This window comes from Coloeus monedula, assembly GCF_965178545.1.
Source record: "Coloeus monedula genome assembly, chromosome: 2".
Taxonomy (NCBI): domain Eukaryota; kingdom Metazoa; phylum Chordata; class Aves; order Passeriformes; family Corvidae; genus Coloeus; species Coloeus monedula.
In genome coordinates, this window is record NC_138782.1 from 12,250,680 (window position 1) to 12,276,893 (window position 26,214).

The 26,214-nt window shown below is 48.2% G+C and overlaps 2 protein-coding genes across 3 annotated transcripts; one reads left to right on the forward strand and one right to left on the reverse strand.

Annotated features, from left to right (window-relative positions):
* The first annotated feature begins 9,512 nt into the window (after window positions 1-9,512).
* Window positions 9,513-24,172, forward strand: GALM (galactose mutarotase). 2 transcript variants are annotated; one of them, XM_082302969.1, is made up of 8 exons: window positions 9,513-9,758; window positions 10,236-10,390; window positions 13,138-13,344; window positions 14,735-14,816; window positions 15,764-15,905; window positions 15,999-16,173; window positions 16,602-16,713; window positions 24,081-24,172. In XM_082302969.1, exons 1-7 carry the CDS (start codon window positions 9,563-9,565, stop codon window positions 16,677-16,679), a joined length of 1,035 nt encoding a protein of 344 aa, XP_082159095.1. In that variant the 5' UTR covers window positions 9,513-9,562; the 3' UTR covers window positions 16,680-16,713; window positions 24,081-24,172. The 2 variants fall into 2 exon arrangements, with proteins under 2 accessions (XP_082159095.1, XP_082159096.1); XM_082302970.1 differs by lacking the exon at window positions 24,081-24,172 and adding an exon at window positions 20,035-20,995.
* LOC309586280 (serine/arginine-rich splicing factor 7-like) lies at window positions 18,362-26,134 on the reverse strand. The gene is made up of 9 exons (XM_082302971.1): window positions 26,069-26,134; window positions 25,524-25,704; window positions 25,221-25,397; window positions 24,258-24,332; window positions 24,066-24,167; window positions 23,669-23,722; window positions 21,625-21,669; window positions 21,005-21,040; window positions 18,362-20,072 (listed from the first exon to the last, which is right to left on the reverse strand). The coding sequence occupies exons 1-9, from the start codon at window positions 26,094-26,096 to the stop codon at window positions 20,018-20,020; spliced, it is 753 nt and encodes a 250-aa protein (XP_082159097.1). The 5' UTR covers window positions 26,097-26,134; the 3' UTR covers window positions 18,362-20,017.
* Window positions 26,135-26,214: the final 80 nt, after the last annotated feature.

Genomic DNA, 26,214 nt, shown 5'->3' on the forward strand with positions numbered 1-26,214 from the left:
TTCTTCTCAGTTTATTTTTTATTATTTTCTTTTCAGTTTCTCTCTGCTCTCCTCTAGGCTGGACAGCACTTACTGCTCCTTGTTCCTTGCTCCTTGCTACTCTGAATCAGACTCCAAATGATTCTATGTTTAGTTCTCTTAGTAAACTTGTCTAGTGAATACTTCTGAAAAAAAAAACTTAATTCCTCTTGCTGAGGATCTAGCAATCTTCCTGATTGCTACTGAAAAAGATTATTTTTAAATGCTCTCATGCCAGGGGAAACCCAACTGCAGTAGGTCCAAGTACACGATCCATAAAATCCCAAAAACAGAACTGAGTGCCAAATAAAATTGCGTTATCTGTGAAATCAGGTCATAAGCATTCCAAATGGTCCCTAAAAAAGTGTACAGCCAGAACATATCTGGCCAAATGCTGTCTACATATCCCTCTTCTGCCCCTGCAGCAGAGTACAGCAGCTGCTCACCTCACATGGCAGCGCCCCACTTCCCTGAGGCAGTGAAAAATGCTCTGAAGAAAACAAGGCAGCTTTACCAGCGGAAGGGCTGAGGAGCCGCTCCGGGCACGGCCTGCGCTCCCTGGCTGAGTGGGAGGAAAGCAAAGCGTGAGCACCTCTTTGCAACCTGGGCACAGCCTGCTCAGTGCACCAAGTGAGGCTGAGGCCCCACGAGAAAATGAATCAATGGCTGTAAAATAAAAGTCCTTATCACAACAAGTGAGGCACAAGGGGACAAAATCAGTCTGCATTTGCAGCGTTCATCTTGGCATTTTCCATTATGTATATTTTTGACGTTGCATGCTTTGTTCTTTTCCTTTGTTATATACAGGGTGTGTGATTACCCTCTGCTGAAAGGATAAAAAGGCAACCTGACGGGTTATCCTGTGGGATTTTTCAGATTTGAATACAGCAGAGATACAGCAGCAGACAAGAGCCACTACACTTGTTTGCACTACTGCAGCCACAGGAAAGATAAAAGTCCCAGTGTCAGAGCTTTTACCCAGGTATGGGGCCCCTCGGTGGGTGGTGGTTATTTTTTTGCCTTTATGGTTTGTTTGGTTACCAGCATTCCTGCTTGGATGGACGGTGTAACCAGACAGTCTAGTCACAGCTTCCTCTCTAGTTCATACCACTTTTCGCTGTATAAACACTAGACACCATTTGTTGCTCAAGACACTGTAACAGCACTTTCACATCCCCATCCAGGGATGGCTTTGCTTCTTTGGAGCTGTAGAATCAAATTAGTGCAGTTCCTAAATGTCTTCCTTTTCCTGGCAGGTTGCTGAATTGTTGGTGTATTCAGAAGAGATGGATGCCTCCAGTGACATATGAATGTGCTACACACATTGCCTGTGCCCTGTGCAAGGTCAAGTGCTCTGAAAGAAGCCCAGACAGCTTCCTTGTCCTGCCTGGCTCAGGAAATGTGGACACAGAACCATGAGGAGTGAGCAGGACACTGGGGTGTGCAGGGAGAAAAGAGGACTGATCAACGTGGCGTGCCAAGGGTAAGAGGCCCTGGCTACCTGTCAGTGTAGGGCTCTCAGGACTGCTCACACAAAATAATCCTGGGGCAGCCTGTCTTGCTGAGGAAGCCAAAAGCTTTCCTGTCCCATCAACACAAACCATGCTGTTAGCCAGCTCTGACCTTTGCTTACACCCTGAACTGCCATCTGTGGGGACAGTTGTATCCAGATACCCAGACTGTTCTCCCAGTCATAAAATAGCTGCTCCATTTTAAAGAGATTTTGAAGCATTTTTTTGTTCCTGAGTGTTGCATTCCCAAAGGAGGAAGGGGTCACAATTCTGTACTTATATTAGGCAACAGTTCCTAAAAATTATCAATGCTCAATTAGTGAAGCAGGGGTTTCTTCTCAGAATCACCATTTGGTAAGCACCTGGGAAGAAGAGCTACCAGAGCTACCAGAAAGGATGTGATTGACTAAGATAGTAATCTAATTGATGTCTGGTGGTTTGCATTTTGCTCTTTGATGGTGAAAATTTAACTGAAGCATAAAGTTCAGTGTCAAAGCAAGAGAATTTCTGAGAGCCAGGTGCTTTCCTATGAGTTTTGTATTCTATTTCTCATCTTGATCTCCTTTGCCTCTTACCATTCAGGATGGAACAGCAGCACTGGACTACTTTGCTTGCTGTGGCAGGAATGCAAACTGGTGCTGGATTTTGATCTGACTGGTAAGCAAGGACATCTACAAGGTGAGGCTGGGTGCAGTACAGAGGTTTCCTCACTTTTGTGCTGGCTGGAGACACACCACCCCAGAGAACCCCAATTCCCAGAGTGGTTTAATGCACATTACACAGCATGAATACTTTGTAAGACCAAAGCAGTTCTGCTTACTGATGTCATTGTGCTGGATGTGGTACATGAGGATTGGTTCTATTGATTATTACTAAAATGTTGTCTCTGCTTATTTTTGCCTATTCCAAAGAAGGTTCTGCTGGCTAAAACCAAATAAAACATTTTGTGCCATTCCACCCAGTTAGCTGCAACAGCCTTGATGTAAATCCCCCGTGATTTCCCTATGGCATTACTTTTGCCACCTTCCTGGACTCCCCAAGCCTGACACTAAGCACAAAGATTTTGACTGTTAACAAACAGGGTGAGTTCACCAAGTAGTGCTTCACAGGGAGAAAAAATAAAATAAAATAAAATAAAATAAAATAAAATAAAATAAAATAAAATAAAATAAAATAATTCCCACTTGTGCTTTGCCCTGACTGACAGCATCTAAACCTGTGACAGTGACGTGGCTGTTGCTGGCAGCCACAGCTGACAGCGCTGTGGTGGGGGTGGAGGATCAGGCTCAGTGAATTCATGGTAGTTATCTCTGTGCACTCAGCTTTCTCTTGTGCAGTTGCAATACAATTCCCCACCTGAGCTACTGCAGGACTACTCATTCAGCTGGCACAACCTCCCTGCCTGAGGAAGTGCTGCTTATACAAATAAGGTCTGTGGATCATCTTTGCTGCCCCTTCAGAGCTCCAGTGACTTGGCTAGGAAACTGCACTCGATGAAGCATGTCCCTAAGGTGCCATTGACACGCTGACTTGGGTGACACTTCAGCTTTTCACACTCCAGGAGCATTCATGCATTGTCCAGCTGTTGCCACACATTTAGACAGGCTACCTGCCATATGGTGATGTAAGATAAGTCGTTTTAATGATATATTGGAGAGCAAAATTTGAGGGTTTTGTTTCATCTTATGATGTCTTTGCTGGAGAAGAGTTGCTGCTGAGAAGAAATCATTATTATGCCAGCAAGAATACTTGTCTAGCACAAACTGTTTCTGCAGTAGAGAAGGGTTTTTGTGGCCTCCCCAAATTTTTAACGTAGCTGCAGTTTTTGCTCTTAATATAACAAGGCTTCCTAAAGTACATGTTCTAAGTCACTAGCAGCTCACTGCAAATGTCAAATATCAAATAATTAATAACAAAGCTGACTCCCAAATTAACTCAAAGAAAAATCTAGTGGTCCAGAAATATTCTCATTAATTGTTCCGTAGACCAGTAGAAATCAAAAGTCATCAATTAGCCCTGTCCTCTTCCTCCCCTAAGCCATGGCTTAAAAATCAGGTGTCATATTTTTGTGGTTAAATCAGTCTGAATTATTTTGTTCGCCTTGTGGTAACTTGAGTCTGTATCTCATAGCTGGATCATGTTTTCAATTATGATTTAAAGTCCCCACAACAGCTGCAGATTTCCTGTTTAAGGAAAGCCAAGATTCTCCCACACCTGACCCATTGTGGGTAAAGAAATGAATTTTGTTACCCTGCTAAAAGTGCAGGTGCTGGCCACTGTGAATACAAGTTGTATGTTTCAAAGACAGACAAAAATCTACAGAATCAAGTAACACATTGGACCGACTGTGAAATTTTATCTTCATGTGCCTTTGAGTTACTTTTTTGTTTCCTGAAGCATCCTGCCAGATAAAAAGTCTTTTTTTCCCCCCTTTGCATTTAGGATTTTGCATCTTAAATATTGTTTCTCCTGGTGTGCTTCAGGGACTATTTTAAGTTCTTCGTATGCCACAATCCACCAGGACTAAAAACAAAGCTAAAATTTCTGATACAAAAGAAGAAAACAGCCTGAGAGGTTTATAAAAAGGCCATGGGAAACCCAGCTTTAGTTGCACCAGTATTGTTAAATTCAAGCCTCAAACAGAAGAAACAGGCGGGCAAGGGTCCTTTATCCAGCATTGCCTGGCGAGAATGAGGGTGCTCATGCAACTCCCAGCTGTTTGAGCTCTGTTGGTACAGCACTGTACTTCAGCTGCAGAGCTGCGCAGGCACAAAACCTGTGTGTGTGCTATGCCTAAATTGGGGAGGGGGTGGGGGGGTAGATCAGCACAGCTACACATGGGAAGTAAGTTCTTTTCACCTGCTGCCTGCAAGCCAAGCACATCCCCCTCACACATGAAGGCCCAGTTTTGCCCTGTGGTTTCCCCAAACACCCCCCTGCCTGCATCTCTGTGTAGCTGTTGCTCAAACAGGAACTGTTTTGCCTTCGCAGCCTTTAGCAGGTGATGCTCTATCTCCCTTTGGCATCTCTCTGCCAGTTGCCAATGCAGCCATGTGCACATCTGAGAGCAAATTTTCTAGGACAGCACTGGGAGGTAAAATGCTTTCCCTATTTGTTTTCTCTCTGCTTTCTTCCTAACTCCTCCTGCCCCCCTCTCTGATCCCTTTTTTATATCCTCCTCCCCTTTTGCTGGCCTCTGACTGCAAAACCAAGCTGGTACTCGTTGGTGATGCTGGGACCCTTATGTAGGTCAGCCCCTGTGAGTCAAGAGTCTGAGCTCCAGTCAACTTGCAGCTGTTTCATGATGCAGGAGGGTAGTGGGGCTTATCACTTCTTGTGCCACTTGCCCCTGCCTCTCTTGCTTCCCTGGGAGATCCAGAAGTGCTATGCTGTGCCAGCCCACCTGGCTGCAAGCTGGACAGAAATCCCTATTTGTCAGTCCAGGAGCCCAAAGCAACTTAGAGACCTTCCCAGAGCCATGTGCACGGGGCTTGTCCTACTGCTGGGAAATGCTTCTGCACAGTGTCCTTTCAAGCAGAAGTCCAGAGCTGCAGTTTAAAATGTCACCCAGAAATGTTCTGTGCCTGCAGATGGAAGGGGGGAGGTGGCATCTGCCAGCTGTTGGGTTGCTCTGAAGGCTGCCTTGTCCACAGTGAGACCCCCTTGCCCTCTCCAGAGGTGCAGGTCCATACAGTAGTTACCTCACCAGGGAGAAAAATGTTGAACGATGCAGAGCTGCCCTCCTTGTCACATTCCTGCCATTTTTGAAACCCCTCTGAGCCCCCCAACAGTGTTTTGTAGCATCCTTTGCACTGAAAATCAGTCTCAGCATGAGCCCCAGTCCCTCTCCTACCAGCGTTCAGTAACGGTAAATGGAAAGCAAATCCGAATCTTTACCCCATCAGAAACCACAGCTGCAAAGCTGTCCTATTGTTTCATAAGCTACTTTTATTTTTGAGCCTTCAGACCTGTAGCACATCCTCTGCAAAGGTTAAATTCAAAATGAGCTGCACAAGCATAGGAAGGAAAGTCTGTCTCTCAGCATACTTGAGAGTCCCCAGCCCCCTCCAAAACAAAATGGAAGTGTCTCTGGCTCAAGGCAGCCTACACAGCAGCGAGCTGCAGGAGCTGTAAGCTATTATTTTAGTTCCCAAGAAAAGTAATTACTATAGCAACCAATACATCCGAATGGCTCTTTGGCTGCTGCCGAGACGCAAACAACTTGCACACAAAGGCACAGCAGAAACGTGCTGTGTAAAGTGTTCTCGGGCAGCTCTGTGTTTTCAAGAGCTCTATAAAATGTGCGTAACAGGCTTCTGAGAAATGACTGCCAGAATAACAGCAAGCAATTGTGCCGTGCCACGATCCCAAAATAACCTAATCAATAGCTCAGTATATTTGCCCCTGAAGAGATGAAGCAAAAAAAAAAAAGCAGAGGCTCCATTTTAAGCCTATGTGCCAGGAAGTTCCCAGCAGAGCTGAAGATACATTCAATAAACAGACAATAAAATGGTGGGGGAATGTCTCCTCTTTTGTTCTGCGCGCCGATTCCAGCTCCCTGCAGGCTTCACGTGCCAGCTCGTCCCCTCGGGCTTACACAGAGTGTGTTGGAAAAAGGGATTTAATTACATCCTTGTAGTGCTGGAGGGTGTAAGAAGCGATGTCTGCGTTCTTTTCTGTGTCTGTGCAGCAACCAGTCCCACAGACCACATCTCGAGCCACAGTGCTGGGCACATCACTGCTGCTGTTACTGAACAAGGAAGCTTCTTGAGCAACAGCAAACTGTAATCATTGGCCATTGCTTAAGTATTACAGCGTTTGGAGTGCCTCTGTCACGTTCAAATCAAAATGCCACTGGTGTGATAACAGCTTAACAGCTCCCGGCCTCTGCCTGCAAAGCGGCACCACGAGGCAAACACCCTGGGTTCCCCAAAACAAGAGATCTGGTGCAAGCAACCTGGCCCCGGAGTATTGTCCGAAGTTTCCCCACAGGACACAGAAAGACATGTCACCTGTCTCAAGGATGGTGAGCAGCATTAACATCACTTTCCTGCTCCATTGCAGAAGGCAGCTCTGATGAAAGTGGAGGTTATGGATCTGGGTAACTCAGAACAGAATTGGATCTTGTAAGTGAGAACAACACATCCCTTCAGAAACCTGAACTGCACTTTAAAATTATTTTCTTAATCAGTTGAGTCCTCAAGTTTTGCTCTGTGTCCAGAATAAACTGAAAATCACAGCTGGATTTAACATAAAGACAAAATTAAGGAAGGAAATGTAATGATGTAATTTATTGCAGAAGTCCCTTATGACCAAATGAAAAAAGATCTCACAGAGACAGAGTTTTGGTTGACTGTAGCCTTTTTAGAAAAAATCCTTTATTTTGGATTAAAGAAAAACACCTGGGGAAAAAAAACAAAGTATTTTGAAAAATATATTGAAAAAATAAAGTATTCCTACAAAAATAGCAGAAGCATGTATAAAATCCAGTGCTTCGCTTCTGTCTTGCAGAATGGTAGCTGCCCTGCAGGCATCTGGAATTTCCAAACTTCTGATCCTGGGGAAATAAATTCTCCTCTGTAATTTTTCTCCTAAAATCTTTATTTTGTGATAGGAGTTGATTTTGTGATAGTTGTGTGTTAAGTGGCTCCCCCTCAAACAAAACAAAACAAAAAGACAAACCACAAAAAAAACCCCCAAAAAATCAAAAAACCAACCAACCAACAAAAACCAGTTCTTTTTCACAGTGTGCCTTTTTACCAGCTCTGTGGTGGGGGAAAGGCAAGACCACTCACAGGCTGACTTCCCAGTTTGTCTTTCCCAGTAAACAGAAATATCTTGCCTGGTATAGAGGAGCTGGGACCAGTGGGACCAGGCACATAACCTGGTCACACTTCTATACCTTCAGGGTCACTGGCTGTGATAGAGCACATAAATCCTTGCTCCTCACAAACATTTTGCATTTTGGCTTGGAAAAGGCTGCTGCATTTTCAGTGAGAGAGAGGGCAGATAAGGAATAGAGAGCTGGTGCACTGCCCAGCTGCTTGTGCAGAGCTGCAAGGCAGAGAAGTGAAACCAAAATCTCAGAGATGAATAGCGAGCTCTTCTGAGCACTCCCTGGCTGTGGAGGTGCCCTGCTGCCAATGCCAGGTGTGTTCAGGCCCAGTACTGCAGTTTTCTGCTGGAAAGAAGGAAGAGAAAATGAAAGGAGCTTGCATTTGACCATCAGTGTAAGCAAAACTCAGTGCCACAGTGAACAATGCCCCAAAACCCCACTTTCTTAAAAATAGGAATGACTAAAAAAAAAATCCAATGTGGTGAGATGTTGAACATAACTTGCTTGTATCTTGCCCCTCCCCCTTGTCCACCTTCCCCATTCACCAGAGGCAGAGGGGCAGGATGTATGCAAAGGTGAGCCATAAGAAATCCTCAAGGTCATGAAGCAGAACTCCTGGAATACCTTGCTCAGATCCTGAAGCTATCATTGCTCCTTTCCTGCAGGATCCAGGCTTGTGCAAGCTGCTTTCTTCTCTAGTTTATCTGCCAGCTTGAAAATCATGTGGCTGGTTCATGAACAGATTTGTCTCTGGTATTGCTTTTGCAGCCACACAGCCTTAGATGGCCACTGGGGTTTGAATGGTCTTGCATCTGTGAAGGGAGGTGAGAAAATCAGTGTTCATGACTGTTACATCAGACAAAGAGTTGGATCTGGACCTTCTCTGGTGTGAATCAGAGAAATAAATCAAAATGGCAGCTCCTCTTGTGTTAAAAACCCCACCGCTTAATGAGATCTCTGCAGAGCAGAAATGCTCCCTGTGTCTGGAGAAGCACATTAAGAGAGAGGGGTTGAGGGAGCTGAGGTGCTAAGGATCGAACTTCTGGGAATGCTCTGCACATGAAAACACTCCATGAATCCATTATAAATGAGGCTGTTCTCTCATCCATCCATCAGGAGTGTTCCTGCTCCTAAGTTTGGGCTGCTCCCTATCCTATCTGACATGAAAGGTGATATTGACGAGCAGAAAAAAGGTATGTTTGCTTCAAATGTTGTTTTTGGATAGAGAGCACGGGTTGTGAAGGTGCAGAAGGAAACAGAGGAACAGCCATCACTAACAAAGAAGTGCAGGTTTCCAAACCATCTCTGCTAAGCCCTAGGTGGGAGGTTTCGTTTCTGTCTTGGCTTGGAATTTGTAGTTGGTCTTGTTAAAAATGATGGCTATGTTGGAAATTAATATTTAGCAACTACTTGTTAACCGATGGAGGTTTTTTGGTGGGAGTTACTGGTTCTTTGAACAAATTTTGAAAATGGGCCCTCATAGAAATACAACCATATCCAATTGTAGCGAGGTGCTCTTGCCTTGCACTTGAGCCTTGCCAAGAGAGATCGAAGCTGTGCACACACATTACTTGAATGTTGCCAGGGCATTTCCCTGCAAATGCCTGCAAACACAGGCAGAACTCGGTATTTCAAAAGATGATGATTTTTAATGGAGTCTGGGTCAGAGCCACAGCTTTGATAATAACAACGCCCTGGCCAGCAAATGCGCAGAGCCTGATTTACAGCACCATCAGCAGGTACTGCCTGGTGCCTCTTGTGGAGGGGCTAAGGGAGGGTACAGGGGGAGAAAGCAGCATTTTGTCACGACACGCTGTGCACGGGCCGTGAAAGTCGTGTCGGTGTGATGGAAGTGGGGGAGAGGAGCTGGGGGCGGCGATGCTTCAGCCCCAGAACTTGCGAGCTGGCGGCTGCGCTGCCCGGCCCAGCAGCGCCCGCAGCCTCGCTCCCTCCCCTCGGCATCCTTCCCACTGCCCCCGGCCACCTCCAGGAGGCTGCTGCCCCTCGGTGACAGCCCCGGAATGTCCAGAGCTCCGCTCCGCCGGGCACGGCGCGGCCCCGCCCCGCGCGGGAGGCGGCCGAAGGTTGTCCTGGCTGCCCTTTGGAGCTGGGAGTGCTCCGCTCCCGCCGCCATTGCTTCTTCCTGCTGAGCGTCCTTCCCGGGCCGGAGGTGCCGGTGGCCGGGTTTCTGGGAGCGATGACAACGGTGCGGAGAGAGGCGTTCGGGCGGATGCCACCGGAGGAGGGAGGCGGAGAGGTGGAGAAGTTCGTCTTACAGTCGGACAGCGTGAGAGTGGAGATCCTGTCTTTTGGGTGCATCATCACCACTCTGGAGACAAAAGACAGGGATGGGCAGTTTTCAGATGTTGTCCTAGGATTTGACACTTTAGAAGGTGGGTCTTAATATGTTTCTTTGAAAAAAAAAAAATTAAAACCCCACAATCAGGCATTTTAACCAGCACTTACTGGTTTATTGGCACACTGCGTGACCTACCTGTAAGGCCGCCCCATCCCCGTAAATCATGGGCTGAAGAGATACAGTTCCTGCTGCCTCTCCTGGGCTCTGTGGTGGCTGTGGAATAGGGATGCTGGTGGCAGTGCGCCACTCTGTTGGGGCAGCTCTGAGTCACTTCTTGACTGGCAATGACAGAGGGCTTTTCTGCCAATCTGCAAAGAATACAAGATCCCATCAGGCTGTTTTAATTAAGGATGCGCATGACTAATGAGCTGTGTGTCCTGTGAAACCCTGGGACTGCAGTAAAGTCCTGGAGGGAAGCAGAGAGAGACACCTCTGAGTCCCTAAGCACTCCTGGAGACCACCCATCCTATTCCAATGGTTCTGTTTAACCGTGTGCTGTTTCTCTGCCCAGGTTACACGAGGAAGCACCCGTTCTTCGGTGCTGTCGTAGGCCGTGTTGCCAACAGGATTGCGAATGGGAGGTTCACCCTGGACGGGAAGGAGTATCAGCTGTTCCTCAACAATGGGCCCAACAGCCTGCACGGAGGAGCCAAGGGATTTGACAAGGTGAAAATCCCAGTGTCCTGCCAGCGTACAGCCTGTGGGGTTGTGGCAAGAAGGTGTGATATCTACACCCCTGAACCCTGTAGCATTTTCTGGTGGTTACTGAGTTGAATCAGCTCAGAAAGTGCTGTGAGTGCAGGAGCGGGGGGAAGTGAGACAGATCCTGCGAGCTGCTGGGTTGGCTTGTCTTTGTGTGAGCTTGCAGGGCTCATGTCATCCTTGGATGCCGAGCAGATGGTTGCTGTGCTTCCTCTGTGTGACTGCAGCCCTGAGCCTCATGAGCCCAGTTCTGAGAGGGTTGTTCCTGGCAAGGTGCTGCTTCTGCAGAGCATGGCTTGGGACACGGCAGTGAGGACCCAGGAGCCTCAGGAGCAATGGAGGCTCCCTGGGCACCAGCTGCACCACCCTGGAGTGCTCCATGGAGTTGTGCCAGTGCCCAAAGAAAGTTTCCTGGGGAACAGTAGTCTGTCCATGCAGATTCATTTCCACCTGCAATTTCAAGGTTGTTGCCTGCCCATAGCTCCTCCCAGAGTCAGAAGGATGTGCGTTTGCAGAAACTTATCAGTGTTGCTTGCTTGTGACAGCACTCCTAAGTAAGGGGAGAGCAGGGTAGTGCTGCAGGTTCAGTCATTGCATTGCCCCCTTGATGCCGCTTTCATCCTGTGACAGCATCCCTCAGGCTCTCAGCCTGACTCCCAGCAGTGGGGGATTAGATCAGGCCTGCAAAACACCCCAGGATCCAGGATCACTGTCTCTCCTTCCCAGCCCTCCCATATGACCTCCTGAGATGAAACAACCTTTCCCTGGCCCCAGGGCACTCAACCTTTTCTATCTTCTCCCAAGAGCTGCTGCTCAAGTCAGATATTTGTGGTACAGGTGGTAAGAGCAGCGGAGGATCTCTTCTCTTGAAAGCCTTGCTGATAACCCTGCTCGACTGCAGAGCAGGCTCAGAAGTCTCTGCTTTCCTGAAGCCTTGGGCTTTGTTGGATCAAGTGCATTTGTAACCAGCAAGTAGCTGATCCACCATTTCCCCCCAAGAACACGAGTGTGCTGGTGCAGCTGCTGTCATGGGGTTAATGGGGGTTTTTTTGTGAAAGGAATCCAGGCTGATGGGACAAAAGCCAGGGTGCCTGGAAAAAAAAGCACAGTGTGAACTGGCATCAGGTTGGGATGAAATGCTCCTCAGTAGCCTTAGAGAAAAAGGAGTACTGGGGATGGCTTGGCTGTTGTACCCCTAGAGAAGACAATTTGGTTGGTTTAAAGTTTCTTTATACACCCTGACCCCTGTGATCTGGAGCTGAAAACATGCATTTTTTTGCAGCCAGGGCTTCCAGGCTGTCTTCTGCAGGCAGGGCATGTGGTCTCTTCTTCTGCTTCTTCACCTTGCTTACTGAAGGCTCACCAGCTTGTTTGGGGACAAGGCAGTGACATCTCCCAGCCAGAGCTTTGTGTCCTCTGGCCCACAGGGCACACTTGAACACCTGTCCAAGACCCCCTCCAGCCAGGAAACAGTCACTGTTCAGAGACAGTGAGCCCTAACTGGTCAGCCCTAACACAAAAAACACACACTGGCATTTGGCTGTGATTATCTTGGTCATCTTCTGAGTTCTTCCTGATCTTGCAGACATCAGTGCTGTGGTCAGCATGTGGCCTGATGGGAGCAGGTTGCAGCTGCACTTACAGGGCAGCAGTATGTGACCACACTGCTGGGGGACTTTAGAAAATAACTCTCTTATCTTAAAAAATATAGTGATACCTGTATGCTTCCTGGACTTTAATAGCTTTTTCTTCAAAGAACTTAAATAGAAACTCATATTCAAAAACCGCAGCATCCTTACAGCCGTGGGAGCCGCAGTCAAACTGCACACTGTGCAGGAGAGCCTACTCTGCAGCCAGGTATATTTAGCACCCTCAGCTTCAGTGTTTGGTGAAAATGCTGGCTTTTGACCATGCCCCATGTTGGTGATCTCTGTGTAGGACTTGAGAGGGATCAACTCAACAGTGTTATCCAGCCCCTGTTCCTAAATCTGTCCACTTTGATTAGACCGTAACTATTCCTTAGGGAAATGTAAAACTCTAGAGAGCCTCTTGTTGCACATCCATCCTCTCAGCATGAGGCCCATGGCCAGAGCCAAACAGGCTGTCTGGGCAGCTGTGTACAGCGTGCTGCCTTGCTTCCCTTGCCAGCACGTTTGGCTCCAAGCAGAGCACTGGTGCTGGTCTCTGGCAGGGACAACAACCAGAGAGGTCCCAGCTCTCTGCATGTGTCTGACAACACATCTGGTACCATTTAACCCAACCCCAGCCCCTGGGCGGGAGCTCTCAGTGTGTTCTTACACTGTCTGAGAAGCCAGCGCCTGGTGAGCGGAGGGAAGGGTGGCAGCTTGTTGAAGTGGTGTTGCACATGAGAAGATCCATGGAAAGGGGGATAAGTCCATCTGCAGGGCAAAAATCAAACATGTGGACTCTTCAGGCATGGAGTAACACAGGCTGGAACAGGCCCCCCATCAGACTGCCAAATTGTCTCATTTGTTTGGCTGCTCAGTGGAAAGCTTGTTCCCTGCTGGTGGCCCTGGCTGACCAAGAGCAGGCTGGTGCCTGTGTTTTCTTTGGAAATGTGATTGGAAAAGCCTTTGTTTCAGTGCAACATCCCTTCAGTGCCTTCTGTCCCTGTTTTTAGCCCAGCCTGGGGCAGGAGGGAAGGGCACCATGTTCCCATTCCTGTCCTACTAACGCCACACTCCTTGCAGGTTCTCTGGAGCTCCCAGGTGCTCCCAAATGGCGTCCGCTTCTTCCGGCTCAGCCCCGATGGTGAGGAGGGGTACCCTGGTGACCTGAAAGTCTGGGTGACCTACACCCTTAGTGGCAGGGAGCTGGCCATCAACTACCAGGCCCAGACCAGCAAGACAACCCCCATCAGCCTGACAAACCACTCATACTTCAACCTGGCAGGGCAGGTAAGTGTGGGGAGATGGACCCCATGGAGACACTGTGCGGGGGAGGAAAGCCTGGGGACCCATGGAATGATCACTGGCACCAGCATGCTGGTCTGGGGACACATCATGGTTTTGGGGGCACAGTGATGAAGGTTGTCTCTGTGCATCATGGGCCGCGTGCAGGAACAGGACTGAATCACATGGACCTCAGCTGAGGACACGTTGTCTCAGTGCTTCTTGAACAGAGACATCCAGTTGAGAATGTTGGCTCTCCTTTTGTGTGTAACTGCGGAGTTTTGGTTTCTCCAGGTCCCCTGGAAAGATTACAGAGGAGGTGCAGAGCTGGCACCAGGCTAGTGGTAGCCTGGCATTTCTTGGCTGTATTCTGTTGGCATTTCTGAGAGGGTGATGCAGTTGAGGTCAGGGCCTGGAGTGGCAGCACCAAAATACCCAGGTCAAAAATGGGCAGAAGAAACATCATGGAAAGGGAATGTGAGCTGGCCAGGATTGCGGAGTAGCAAGGTTGCAGCAGCAGGATGCAGAGGGCTCCCACACACCCATACAGGGTCCTGTCAACCACATAGACAGTGAATTGCAGCTGTGTTTTTAGTCTCACACTGTTTATAACTGGGCTTGGAAGAAAAGGATCTGAGAAATAAAGTGTTGCTGGGCAGAGCAATAGGATAATACAGTGCAGTCACACTTGGATGTGAGAGAAAGGCCCTTAAAATGGTTAGTGAGAGACAACCCAGCCCCTCTGAGCAGGAGCTGTGCCCAGGCTGCTGCCCTGGTGATGGCTGTGCCGTTGTTGGTGTACCCTCTGCTGGTACTCCCAGAGGTGCAGTAATACCAGCACCTGCAGCGTGCAACTCAGGCGTGTTCCAGAGGAACAGGAGACCTTTGGGCACGAAATTGCTGCTCAGATTAGATAGTGACCTGAAGGCTCAGCTTTGGGCCTGCTCCCCTTGCAGTCCAGCAGGTTCCCTGCCAGCGTTCCTGAGGCTGTGGAAAAGGAGGAGGTTCACACCCCCGCAGTGATGCAGATGAGACTGGAGGATGGGTTGTGTTTTCCCTCGCTTGCTTCCTTCCCCTTTTCCCTGCTGCTATGTGCTCAGCACCCAGCATGTTTTGGCTAGTTAGTGTGCAGCGTGGTAGTGCTTGGTGAGGAACAAGTACAGACTGATGGTCTCATCCCTGTGGGATTTACAGCTCCTAGGGCCTATGCGGGTTTTTATCTGTGCCAGTACCTTTGTCCTGTGCCCAAGGTCAAGGTGGAATGAGGGCCAGGAGGTGCTCCAGGCACTGCCAGATCAGCTGGGGCACCACTGTGGACAACCACTTCACAACTGTGCTTAGGGCTGCTTGAACAGTGCCTGCAACAGGAATCCCAGCATTTCCCATCCTCCTGCAGGGCTCCTGCGATGTCTATGACCACGAGATCTCCATTGAAGCAGATTCCTACCTGCCTGTGGATGACACCAAAATCCCTACTGGTGGGTGGTGCAGTGCCTGTGGCACAAGGTGGAAGTGCTCTTTCTGAGCAATGTTTGTGGGTTTGGGGGGAGCAGCACTGCCCGGCAAGAGGGACACACCAGCACCCAGGGGACCCCAGGCACAGCGGGGCCCTCACCTTTGGGCACAGTCCCGCTGCACCTGAGCAGGGTGGGCAGAGCCAGGTGCTGGTAACCCAGTTCATCACCAGCCCCAGGGAGCAGGCAGGAGCAGCAGGAAATGGGACCACAGGCATATGGGATATGAGGCTGCAATGTGGGTCCATCCAGGAGACAAGCTCCCTGTGGCCCCTGAAGGACTGGATTCCTTGGTCCAGGTGGCTTCTGCTCAGCTTGGTGTGCCATGCTTGTGCACAAGCAGGGAAAGAGCTCAAAGCCATACCCACCCCAGTGCCCTGCTTCTCCCTGCTGCTTTCACCATGGAGCTGTTTCACATCTCAGTTGTGGACAGCTTGCTACCCCTGGCTTTTGCAGTTCCTTCTTGTGTGGGTAGTCTTAGTCCTGGGGTGAAGATAAGATTTGTGCAATTATTAAAGACAGACCCCCTGTGTGCAATGCCTGCTGTATTTTATGTAAGTGCTTGAACTGGAATGGTTTCATTTTTCCTTCAAGGTGTTTTTCTGCCCCCCTGCAAAACCCCTCACCTTTGGGTTGGGGTGACTGTGTTTTGCACTGTGCTTAGTATGTCCTAGGGTTGTTCTTGCTGCTTCATCACAGGACACTGTATTTCCACAGCAGGTCTTAACAAGGACAAGAGAGAAAAGGCTGGGTTTGTACATACACAAACTTCCTGCATTTTCTTGCTCCTTTCTGTGCTTTGTCCCTTCTAAGAAGAGCAGTGTCCCCAGGGGCTGCCAGTTGTGCTGGGGGACAAGGTAGGGTTTGCTGGCATGTGGTGAGTGGCTGAGCCTGCTGTTCTTCTTGCTTAGGGGAGGTGGCTGCCGTGCAGGGCACTGGATTCGATCTCCGGCAGCCTGTGGAGCTGGGCAAGCACTTGCAGAAGTTTCATCTGGATGGCTTCGACCACAATTTCTGCCTCCATCAGGGGCAGGATCGCCGCCTTGTAGCCAGGTAGGCTGGGACCTTGGCAGGAGTCCCCAGCCCTGGAGCCATGGGGTGTCCATTCAGCCAGTCCCATGTCATCCTTCACTGGCATCTCCACAGGGTTTTCCACCCGCCCACCGGCAGGACCATGGAGGTTCACACCACCCAGCCTGGCATCCAGTTTTACACCGGGAACAACCTGGATGGCTCCCTGAAGGGCAAAGGTGCTGCCACATACCCCAAGCACTCGGCTTTCTGCCTGGAAACCCAGAACTGGCCCGATGCCGTTAACAAGGTCAGCTGTCCATTCCCCTCCCAGGGGCTGCTTGGGTCCTGTGGCAGGGGGCCGTACCCCCAGCACCCTTCATGTCTCTGGGGTATTAAATGTAGCAACAGAGTCTGCTTGTCAAGGGGACACTAGACACCAGAAGTGAGGCAGGCACAGGTCACAGTGGCTTTAGACAGGGGTCCTAGAGCAGATGACCCCACTGGGGCCTTGCCACATCCTCTTAAGTTTGGATCATTCATCATGGCCTGAATTTAGCCAGCGGTAGGACTGACCCACTCAGCCCTCCGGCAAGTGGTGGGTGGTTACGCACTGCTGCTGGAAATGGCTGGGGGGAGCTGCAGGAATATGCCTTGGGAAGACCAAATGGATGCAGCCATGCTTTCTGGTCCCACGGAACGTGCTCACAGTCACTGATGTGCTGCTGCCTCTCCCAGCCTCACTTCCCCAATGTCCTGCTCCATCCGGGTGAGGAGTACAATCACACCACGTGGCTCGTGTTCGACACTGCTTGAGGAAAAGGACTGCTGACTCCCACCACTGAGAGGGGTAAGTGCCTCCAGCAGCTGAGCCAGAAATCCTTCCAGGTGCCAAACAGAGCTTTCCAGCTACCCTGGGTGATGCATCTGATCTGGGAGCTTTTTTTCTCCTCTGTGGTTTTCACCTGTGGTTTCTGCTGGCTTTAACTCCTGTCACCATCTCTGCTGCTGTGTGGTCTGTGCAAAGCTCTCACGCTCTGTCCAGCCTCTCACCCTGGGCATTGGGGTTTGTTTCACAGTAAAAATGCACTGAAAGCACCTTGTTTAGGGGCACGGCCTGTCACAGCTCCAGCTACACCAGTGGAATATCTGGTGGAGCATGTGGGAAGGCTGATGCAGTTGTGGTTGTTTGTTACGACATCTGTTATTTCCATCAAAGTGCTCTCTCTAAATGGTGTGCAGTGCTCATAGCTTTGTGGAGGACAGTGTGCTGGGATTATCCCAGCTGGCTGCCCTGGATCCTCTGATTAAAATCCTATGCTCTGCCTTGGTTGCTGAAGTGGGCACACCCATTTAGTCCTGAATATACAACTGCAGGAGAAAACCCATCATCCTAACGCTGTATTTCCACATGAAATCTCCAAAACCCTGTACTGGGTACCAACTGTCTGATGAAAACCTCCATGTTTCTGAGGCTTCAGAAAAACTGGCACAAGCCAGGGGCAGACACCACCATCCTATTAGGGAGCTGATAGCCCACTTCCCAGGGAAAGAGGTCGACAGTCCATGTGCCTGGCACTGCAGCCTGAGTCCCACCTTCTCCTGCCATGCTGCTGCTCCCAGGGCCTGCAGCACTCCACCATGCTTCCCCAGCTGCAGAGATGCAGGAGTGTCCTTGCCCCCAGTGGAAGTGCCTGGCCATTGGGCTTGCAAATGTGGCAGACCTGTCACAGTCAGTTCTCCCACCCTGACACCAAAAGAAGTGTCGTGCTACTCTCCTGCCATGCACAGTAGTGGTCATATGGTCTGTGAGGACTGGATCCCTTGGAGAACAAAGCCCACCAACAGGGAACACCAGGTTACAACCCAGGGGAACCCCATTTTCCCCGTGAGAGTGGGGTTTGCCCACCACACTGGAGACCTCAGATACACCTCCCCTTGCCCCACCCCCAGCCAGCCCTGTGTGGGGTGTGCACACCCTTGCCCAGAGGCACAGGGTCACAGCAGCACCACTCACACAACACACCCCTGTGTCAGGGAATCTTCTCCAACTGCTCACAAACACTCTATGGAATTTGTGGTGAAATCCTCTCAAACTCAGGCGAGAGCTGCAGCTGCGTAGTCTCCAAGGGCAATGACAAGCTGAGGGAGGTAGCACAGCCACCCTCAATTTTGGACAGCACAGCTGCACAGAATGTCAGCTTTGCCACTGCTCCCCCTCTGCACCTTACAAATGCTGGTTGTCCTTCAGAGTGGCTGTCCCCACCAGCACAGCCCTGCTCCTTGCTCAGGTTCTCACTGCTACCTCTGGGTTTAGAGGAACCCCAGCCCCCTCCTAGAGAAACTCCGGGGTCTTCTGCTCAGTCTTCCAGTGTCTCTGGGTACTGAAAAACAGGTACCAGTAGAGCTGTCGTGTCAGGCTGCAGGTTTATTGTGGAGCAGGTTTGCCTTGAGGGTACAGAAAAGAAAAGGTGATGAAATTCCAGAGCAGCGGCGTACATGTGCCTCTCACCAGGTACACAATGCACAACCAGTAAAATATTCCAAACACGTATCACAGGCTTCAGGCATTTGGGCTAAATCACTGCAGGGTAACATTTGTGTCAGCCCTGCTCTCCCACTGTGGCAGCGGTGGGATTTGGTGAGTGTGGCCAGAATCCACCTGGAACACCAATGGTGAGCCCCAGCAAGGATCCAGGAACAGCAAGCACCACAGCAGTGAGGACCAGGCATAAAGGCCAGAGGATGCTGCAGCAGAACAGCACCTTCAGGATCTGGACTGTTGACTCATTGACTGGAAAAGCTCCATGCAGTCATTGTTAACAGGAACCCTGTTCCTTGAAAACCATGGGTTACCCCAGGTGTAACCGAAGTTCATCTTGTAACTTTATTTAAGTTGTTCTGCTGTGGTTACACAGCGGAAGCAAACTGCCAGGGTAGATTTAATTTGAAGTCCAAACAGGCCTGGCTTTCCATTTCAGTGCTTATTTACTGCTGAAACTGGCCTTTATTTCTGCTAGATAGCCAATCCCAGCAAAAAGAAAATACACTTTTCTCCCCTCTGCCTACCAGTTTGCTTGTTCACAGTCCACCACTGTTGCCAGTCCCTTGCTGTGATCTGTGTCGAAGTGCCTTATCATGCAATTCTTTCAACACAGAACGAGGACAAACAGAGTCTGACACACCTATACACAAATAAAGAATCCTGCAGGTTGTATATTTGCTGTAAGAAATTGGCATCATTCAACAAAGCCATCTCCAGGATATGGGCTGCTTTACAACCATACCAGTTTCTGTGAAGCAGGTCAGAACTCCTGAGGTCAGCTGAGAATCTTTCACTTTAAGGATCTTCCCTCAAAAAAGGAAAACCCACCTTGAGATACTTTAAATAGAAAGTTTTCTTTGTATCAACAGCCTAAGGAACTAAAAAATGCAACAAGTGAAAGTAGCAATTGTCAAGTTAATATGATTTCTATTACCTTTAGAAGTTTCTGCAGGTGTTACTTGCTTAAAAGATGTGTTTTGGAGGAAAGTTTATCCTTAGATTTTTGGGGCATCCGGTATCAACAGTCAATCACCAGAGAATGAGCTTTGCAGAATAAGCAGATCAGGCAGAAAAAATGAATGCCCACTAAATATCAAGGATCGAAAAGGGCATATGCAAATTTTTATCCATCTGCAGGCAGAGATGGATTTTAAATTCCATTTCAAGGAAAGCAGGAACTGATCCTTTTCACCAAAGACCATTCAACAGTAAATGTGAAAAGTGACTACCTTGAGAAGACACCAGCTGGGATTAGTGATTCCCATTTTAGATATTTTTCATCCACGTTACATGGCACACAGCTAAAATTACCCAAACGTTAACAGAAGCAGCAGGGTTACTACGGAGAAGTTTTAGTTAAAAATACACATTTTATTTCAATGTGCCAATAAAAAAGTCCCACATTTTCATATCACAGGAAGTTAATTCATACAATAAAAAGAGACCTGTGCTAGTCTATTGGTGTGACTAACTCAGAAGACCCAGATCATGCCAAATTTTAGTTGATATACTCTTCTATCTACATTCTTACATTTACAAAGACACCACAAAATCCCTTATAATAATGTAAGCAAAATAACTTTCTTCCTAAAAGATTAACTTCATAACTTTAATCCATTCTTTCAGGACTTGCACTTCGTTGAGGGCTTCCTGATGGTGAGCGGCTGAAAGGGAAAGAATCCACAATTAACATTTCAGTAGTTGTTTGGGAATCACAGATACAGGACAAAGCAACAGGAGTATACCCAGACTCTGGTTCCCTTTAAGCACTGTTTTTTAATAAAATAACCAATCACTGTTGACAAAAGTTAACGGGTTGATGATCTGGAGATTATACTTTTTTCTTTACTGTTATTTTTAAAATTAGATCACTGTAAGGCCATCTAAAGGGTATTACTTATAGTGACCTCCAAAGGGGCAAGATACTTCTTCACTGTTCTGATACAGCAGCTTGTCAAAACCTATCATGGTGATTGCTCAGCATTTATGAGCATTTATTCATGTCCTTGTGATTGTTTGACACTAAAGTTGTAAAAATGAACTATTAAAGAATTCTAATTAGGGAAAAATGCTGCTGATTCTGTCTCTACACATATTCTACACATTACTCTTTGTGCAAACACACGCACACAAAGAAAACTATTTACTGACTTACTGGGAAAGAAAAAAATCATCTAACGGCAGTGAACGTAACAGGCTTGATTTTGCATTCCTGACTGCTGTGCCAGCTTACTCCACTCTACCTTTCCCAGTGTCAGTGCAGCTTCCTCATGAGGCTGAAAGCTGACTCCCTACATTTATTCTATGCTTTAAGCTCATCACTCTCCGTGCAATAAAACTGTCAGTGAACCAAAAGGAATAGGGGAGCAGACAAAGACAAGACACTGCTACATAACCCTGAGGATTTATTGCCACATATACGTATTACCATATAAAAAGCCACAACCACAACATTATTGCTGTTGAAGAGATCTCAGCAAAATACCTTTCCAGTATTTTCCTACAAGCAGCAGTCAAACTCCTCAGCAGAGATCAGTGCAGATACTAAAATGCCAGCTCTACGGAGTCTATGCTATTAGTAGGGAGACCAACGTACCTTCTCTTTGGAGATGGTGACCGGGACTTTGACCGGCTGTCAAAACAGAACATAATCAATGCAGCTTAAATGTCAAATGCAACTTCCATATTAAAAACAATAAAAGTCTATCAGAAAGCAATGGAATTGAGCCAGAAGCAGAAGGTCTTTCCAACGGTAAAGTTTTCAGATCAGCTTTTACTCTGACAGGGATTCTCCCTTCATCTAGTGTGGAGATGCATTTTAAGCAACTTTCTTCAGCAGACAAACAGAAAAACGAGGGGTGGTACTGAGGTGAGGCTTTGAGAAAAGCAACATCACCAAATTGCTGCTGTTTTATGAAAAGCATTAACAAAGCTCAAGCTCTTTATCTGATGGATAGAAAAATTTAACAGAACTCAGCACAAAGGCACAAAAGATTAGTAGTATGTTGGAAACTACAAAGAGTTAATGAAAACAAAGAGACAGGTAAGGAACGCATTCCAAAGAGCTGCAGAGGAAATGTTACCATTTCTGTCATACCACAAAGAGATTAGCTGGAGACCCATGTTTGGGGCATATTTTTCTAAAGGACCAGGCTCTGTTAATCATGCAAACTTAACTTTGAGATACTACTGCAGGCTCTAGCTGTGTGTGCTCACCTCTTAGCCGGCGAGCCAGACTTGGATCTGCCATGAGACCTAGACCTGCAACAAGAATAAACACAGCTGAGCAGGGAAACTGAGAGCATGTGGGTTCCCATGTTTGGGACAGCTGGATTCACACTCAGTGCATGAGAGCTGTCATGCTGAATACACAGAATCCTGCAAGTTTCCAGGGCTTTGCCTGTTAAGTTTTGGAAGAAATCTTTTACATGGATGCTGCACATCTTGTTTAGCCCCTGGCTGATGACCACTGTTTGCTGATGTGGGTGGCAGGAACACAAGAACAACCCAAATCCTAGCCAGTATTTTCACAGAGCTAATAAAAAGCCATGCTCTAAACTTGCAGGTTTTATTAGGCCTGAGCAACATCTGCCACTGCAGTTGCAGACAGCTCATTCCTACAGGTATCTTCTCTGTCAAGTTCATCTTACATATCCCTTCCTTCAAGTTTTTTTTTTTTATGTTTGAATTTAACCATGTGAAAAAAAAATCTTTGAGACTGCTACACCGTAAGAACACTAATACTGCCTCAAAGCCTCACTGAAATTTTTAGGTCCCCAAAGGAAGTGTTCTACATTCCACATCCAAGGTTTTCCACAACAACTTCCACATGTGTGTTGTGACACTGTCAAACCAGCAAATGTCATGTAGTACTCATTTAGTCTGTGTTCCTCATGATCCCAGAGCCTGTCTCTGAGTGCAGTGCATTCCTTGGACTCTTCTATACAGAAATAATCTTTCAACTGCTTAAGCACAATTATTTTGCCGCTTCTGTCTAGTTGTGTATCTGTAACTTCCTCTGCCTCAGTCACTTTAATCCCTACTTATAATGGAAAAGTGTCACTCAATAGTCTAGAAATGTCACTACAAGTATCCCTTACCTTGCACAAAACCAGCCTGGTACCAAAAAGAGAAAACAATGGTAAAATCAAGATGTTTTTCTCTTTGAGAGTGTTTCCTGCTCATCACTGGCAGTGAACAGTGATAAGCCATGACTAAGTCATGGTGGAACAACCAGTACTAAGATTCAACATGGTTTAGCCACAGGTGTACCCAGTCAGTGAAAGGCACTGCTCTACTGCCTTGGGGAACCTCCTCTCTTTACCAGCTTCTGGACTATTTGTGTGAGTTTCTGCTCTTAATTAAGCCATCCAGTCTTTATCTCTCCTTTCCCTTAACACTCCCATCATTGCTTGCTGTTCCATCCTCAGAAAGTGCCACCCCTCAGCTGTGGGCTTTTCCACTTGCTCCCTTTAGCTAAAGCTATCCTGTATTTTCTGTGTTTCTCCATGGTTGACTGTTAGCTGTTTCAAAGAGCAGCCATTAAAACAGCACAGCAGGCACAGGGACAGGCTAGGCCATAAGCAATTCCAAATCCAGAGCAGAATTTCCATTCACTCTTGTTCTTGTTGAGGACATCAGTCAGCTCTGCTGCCAGGACAAGGCTCCATGAAGCACAGGCTGCATTTACTTACTATCAAATACAATTTAAGGGAACAAATGGCATCCTGTGATCCCTTAAAATCTGCTTGTTACTCTTGTGACACATTTATTTGTACAAAATAATTCTGACAGGTGTTTATCTCAAATTAAAATCAGCTCCTGCAGATTGACACTGATATTCAAAAGAGCTGGAATTGCAGCTGTAACACTCAGGGCACCAGCAAGCCCTTCAAGACTTGCCTGCCTGCAGACAATAAAGCATTAACACACTACTGGAAGGGCACCCTGCTTTCTCCGAAAAATAACGGGAAGAATCCACTACACAAAGAAAGAGAAACTTTTGAGATTAATTCTACATTTGTCAGGTGTTAATGCAACCTGATCAAACCAGTATTTCTGATGGCTATGGGGACCTGGATGTTAGTGGTGTGCAAAAGAATAAAGAGGAAGAACAAGCTTCTGCACTGCTTTTTGAAACTACAGACCCCTAAGTTACTGGAGGGAAAACACACCTTTTTCTGGGAAAAAACACTAACAGTTGTTAGAAAGTCTAAACAGACTTTTAAGCAACTTTTACCAGCTATTGAGAGTCACATACCTGCTTCGGGGCCATGTAACAGATCTGGATCTAGATCTGGATCTTGATCTAGACCTAAAATTAAAAAATAAATTAAAAGGAAGTCAACTCAAGCAGAAGTGATGACAATTACAGCACTATATAAATTAGTGTCTACATGTTGAACTTAAAACCTACATAATCATAGACCTATATGATCATTAGACATTTCAGACAAAAAAATTAATCGTGGCAGATGCCACTGTCTCAAAGTAAGGTCTCAAAACTCATTATCAGAAACTTTTTAAAGCATGCTGACTTCCAGAGGTCAGCACTTTTTGAAGTCTGCTATCCAATACCTTTTGGAATCTCCTAATTAAAACAAGAAAACTCCAACAAGAATAAAGCACACAACCATTTAAAAATTAGTACTAATCACCTTGATCTCTTCAAGGAACCCGACCGGGACCGGCGAGGAGACACGGACCTAGACCTGCGAGGAGACACGGACCTGGACCTGCGGTAGGAAGCTGACCTGGACCTGCAAAGAAAGCAATTCAAGAGTTGTTCAAGTGTAGCTTTTTCTGAGCAACAGAAGGCAACAGGAATAAAAGACAAACTCAAAACACACCTCCTACCACGGCTGCGACTGCGTGACCGGGAATACCTTCTTCCTCGGGACCTCGAGCGGGATCTAGACCGGGACCTGGGTTTAGGTTAGAGAAAACAGGTATCAGCAGATAGCTGCAGCAACCAGTGCATGTGAGGCCCTGCTGAAGTCAAAACTTCTTTAAGACAACTAAAGAACTAGCATCTGTCAGTTGGAAAAATGTCTGGGCCTACTTGTCTTGAGCATTTTTACTACCTAGAAAAATGTTAAAAGCTGAATTACATTGCAGAATTACATTAGAATAGAAAACACTGTAATGCGTATTTAAAATAAACCTTGCAAGTTTGCAGGTCGACCCTCTTTGGCCCAAGGTCTAGCAGATCTAGACGATCTAGAAGTATCTATAGGCGAGCGCTGCATCTAGGTAGGTGTTCTCTTCAATCTAACGACGATCAAACTGACAGCCCAATGAGCCAGGGTGAGGCTTGATTGACGCAAGAAGATTTTTCTAGGTGGGAATGTGGTCAATCTGGTGTTCCTCTTTCTAAACCGGAGGGGGGCCCCAATTGAAAGCCAAATTTACTGTTACGGCGGTCACCGTCTCAAATTTTCTGCCCTTAAAGAATAAGGTGAAGCTACGTGTAGATGGCTCGAGGGGATCTGGCCTCTTATGCTGATCACCTCAAGGTCTAGGAGGATCTTAAGTGTCGGATTTGCAAGGCGCCTCAGCATGAAATCTTAAGGCTCGTGACATTCTGAATCAAGGCGACTGACTCAAACGAAGAAACCTGAAAGGTTTTGACCAGGTTGATTATTAAGATATTAACATTTGATAGAAATAGCAACAAATTGTAATATATACCTATACATTTATTCTAACGTTAAAGTTTAAAGAAAAGTGGTGTAACATTCTGTTCTTTGCTAACAAGAACTACACAAAAGCGAGCTGGCGAAGCAACGCGGCCGCCCCGGCCCCGCACGTACCTGCTCCTCCTTCGCCGGCTATAGCGGTGACAGTCATAGGCATAGTGGCCTTTCTCACCACACTCGTAGCATCTGTCGTTGGGGTCGAAAGGGCGCCGGGCAGGGGGCCGGTCGTAGCGGGAGCGGCGCGGCATCCCTGTGGATACTTCCACTCTGACTCTGGAGCCGCAGATCACCCTGCAGCGAGTCCATGAAAGCTCTGTGTTAAACCTTACAGTCTGTGACAGAACTACAGAAGCACAAGACCGAGAGAGAAAACCCCGATTCTTGTAGCCTCGGTAAACACGCGTAATGGACACGTACTTGCCGTCAAGTCCACGGACAGCATCTTCAGCATCCCGGGGGTCTTCGAACTCCACGAAGGCGAACCCCGGCGGGTTCCTGGCGATCCACACGGTTCTCAGCGGTCCATAGTAGCTGAAGGCTCTCTCCAGCTCGCCTTTGCCGGCGCCCGTGCCCAGATTCCCCACGTACACCTTGGTCTCTGCGGGAGCGGACGGGGTGTCAGCGCGGGACCGGGACCGGGACCGGGACCGGGACCGGGACCGGGCTCGGGCTCAGTCCCCGCCCCGCCCTCCCCCGGCCGCCGCCATCTTGTCCGCGCGGCCCCTTCCCGCCTTCACCGCGAGCGCCGCGCGCCCGACCGCGCCCCCCCCCCCACGGCCGCTGACGCAAAATGGCGGCGGCAACAACGGCGGGAGCGGCCGCATCGCCTTCCCCCCTTCCCCCCTTCCCCACCGGTGCCCGCCGGCCGCCCAGCTCCCCACGGTAATCGCCTCTCTCCCAGACCCGCCTCGGCTCCCACCCCGCGCAGCCGCCCGCCGCCCACGGCCCCCAGGAGCTCTCACCGCCTCCATAGCGGCCGTAACGCGACATCCCGACGGCTCCGCCGCCCGCGCGCACGCGCCGCCGCACGCGCCTGCCCCCTGCCCCGCTCCCCCGCCTCCCCCGCGCCGAGCGGAGGCGCGCATGCGCGCGGGGCGGTGGCTCTTGA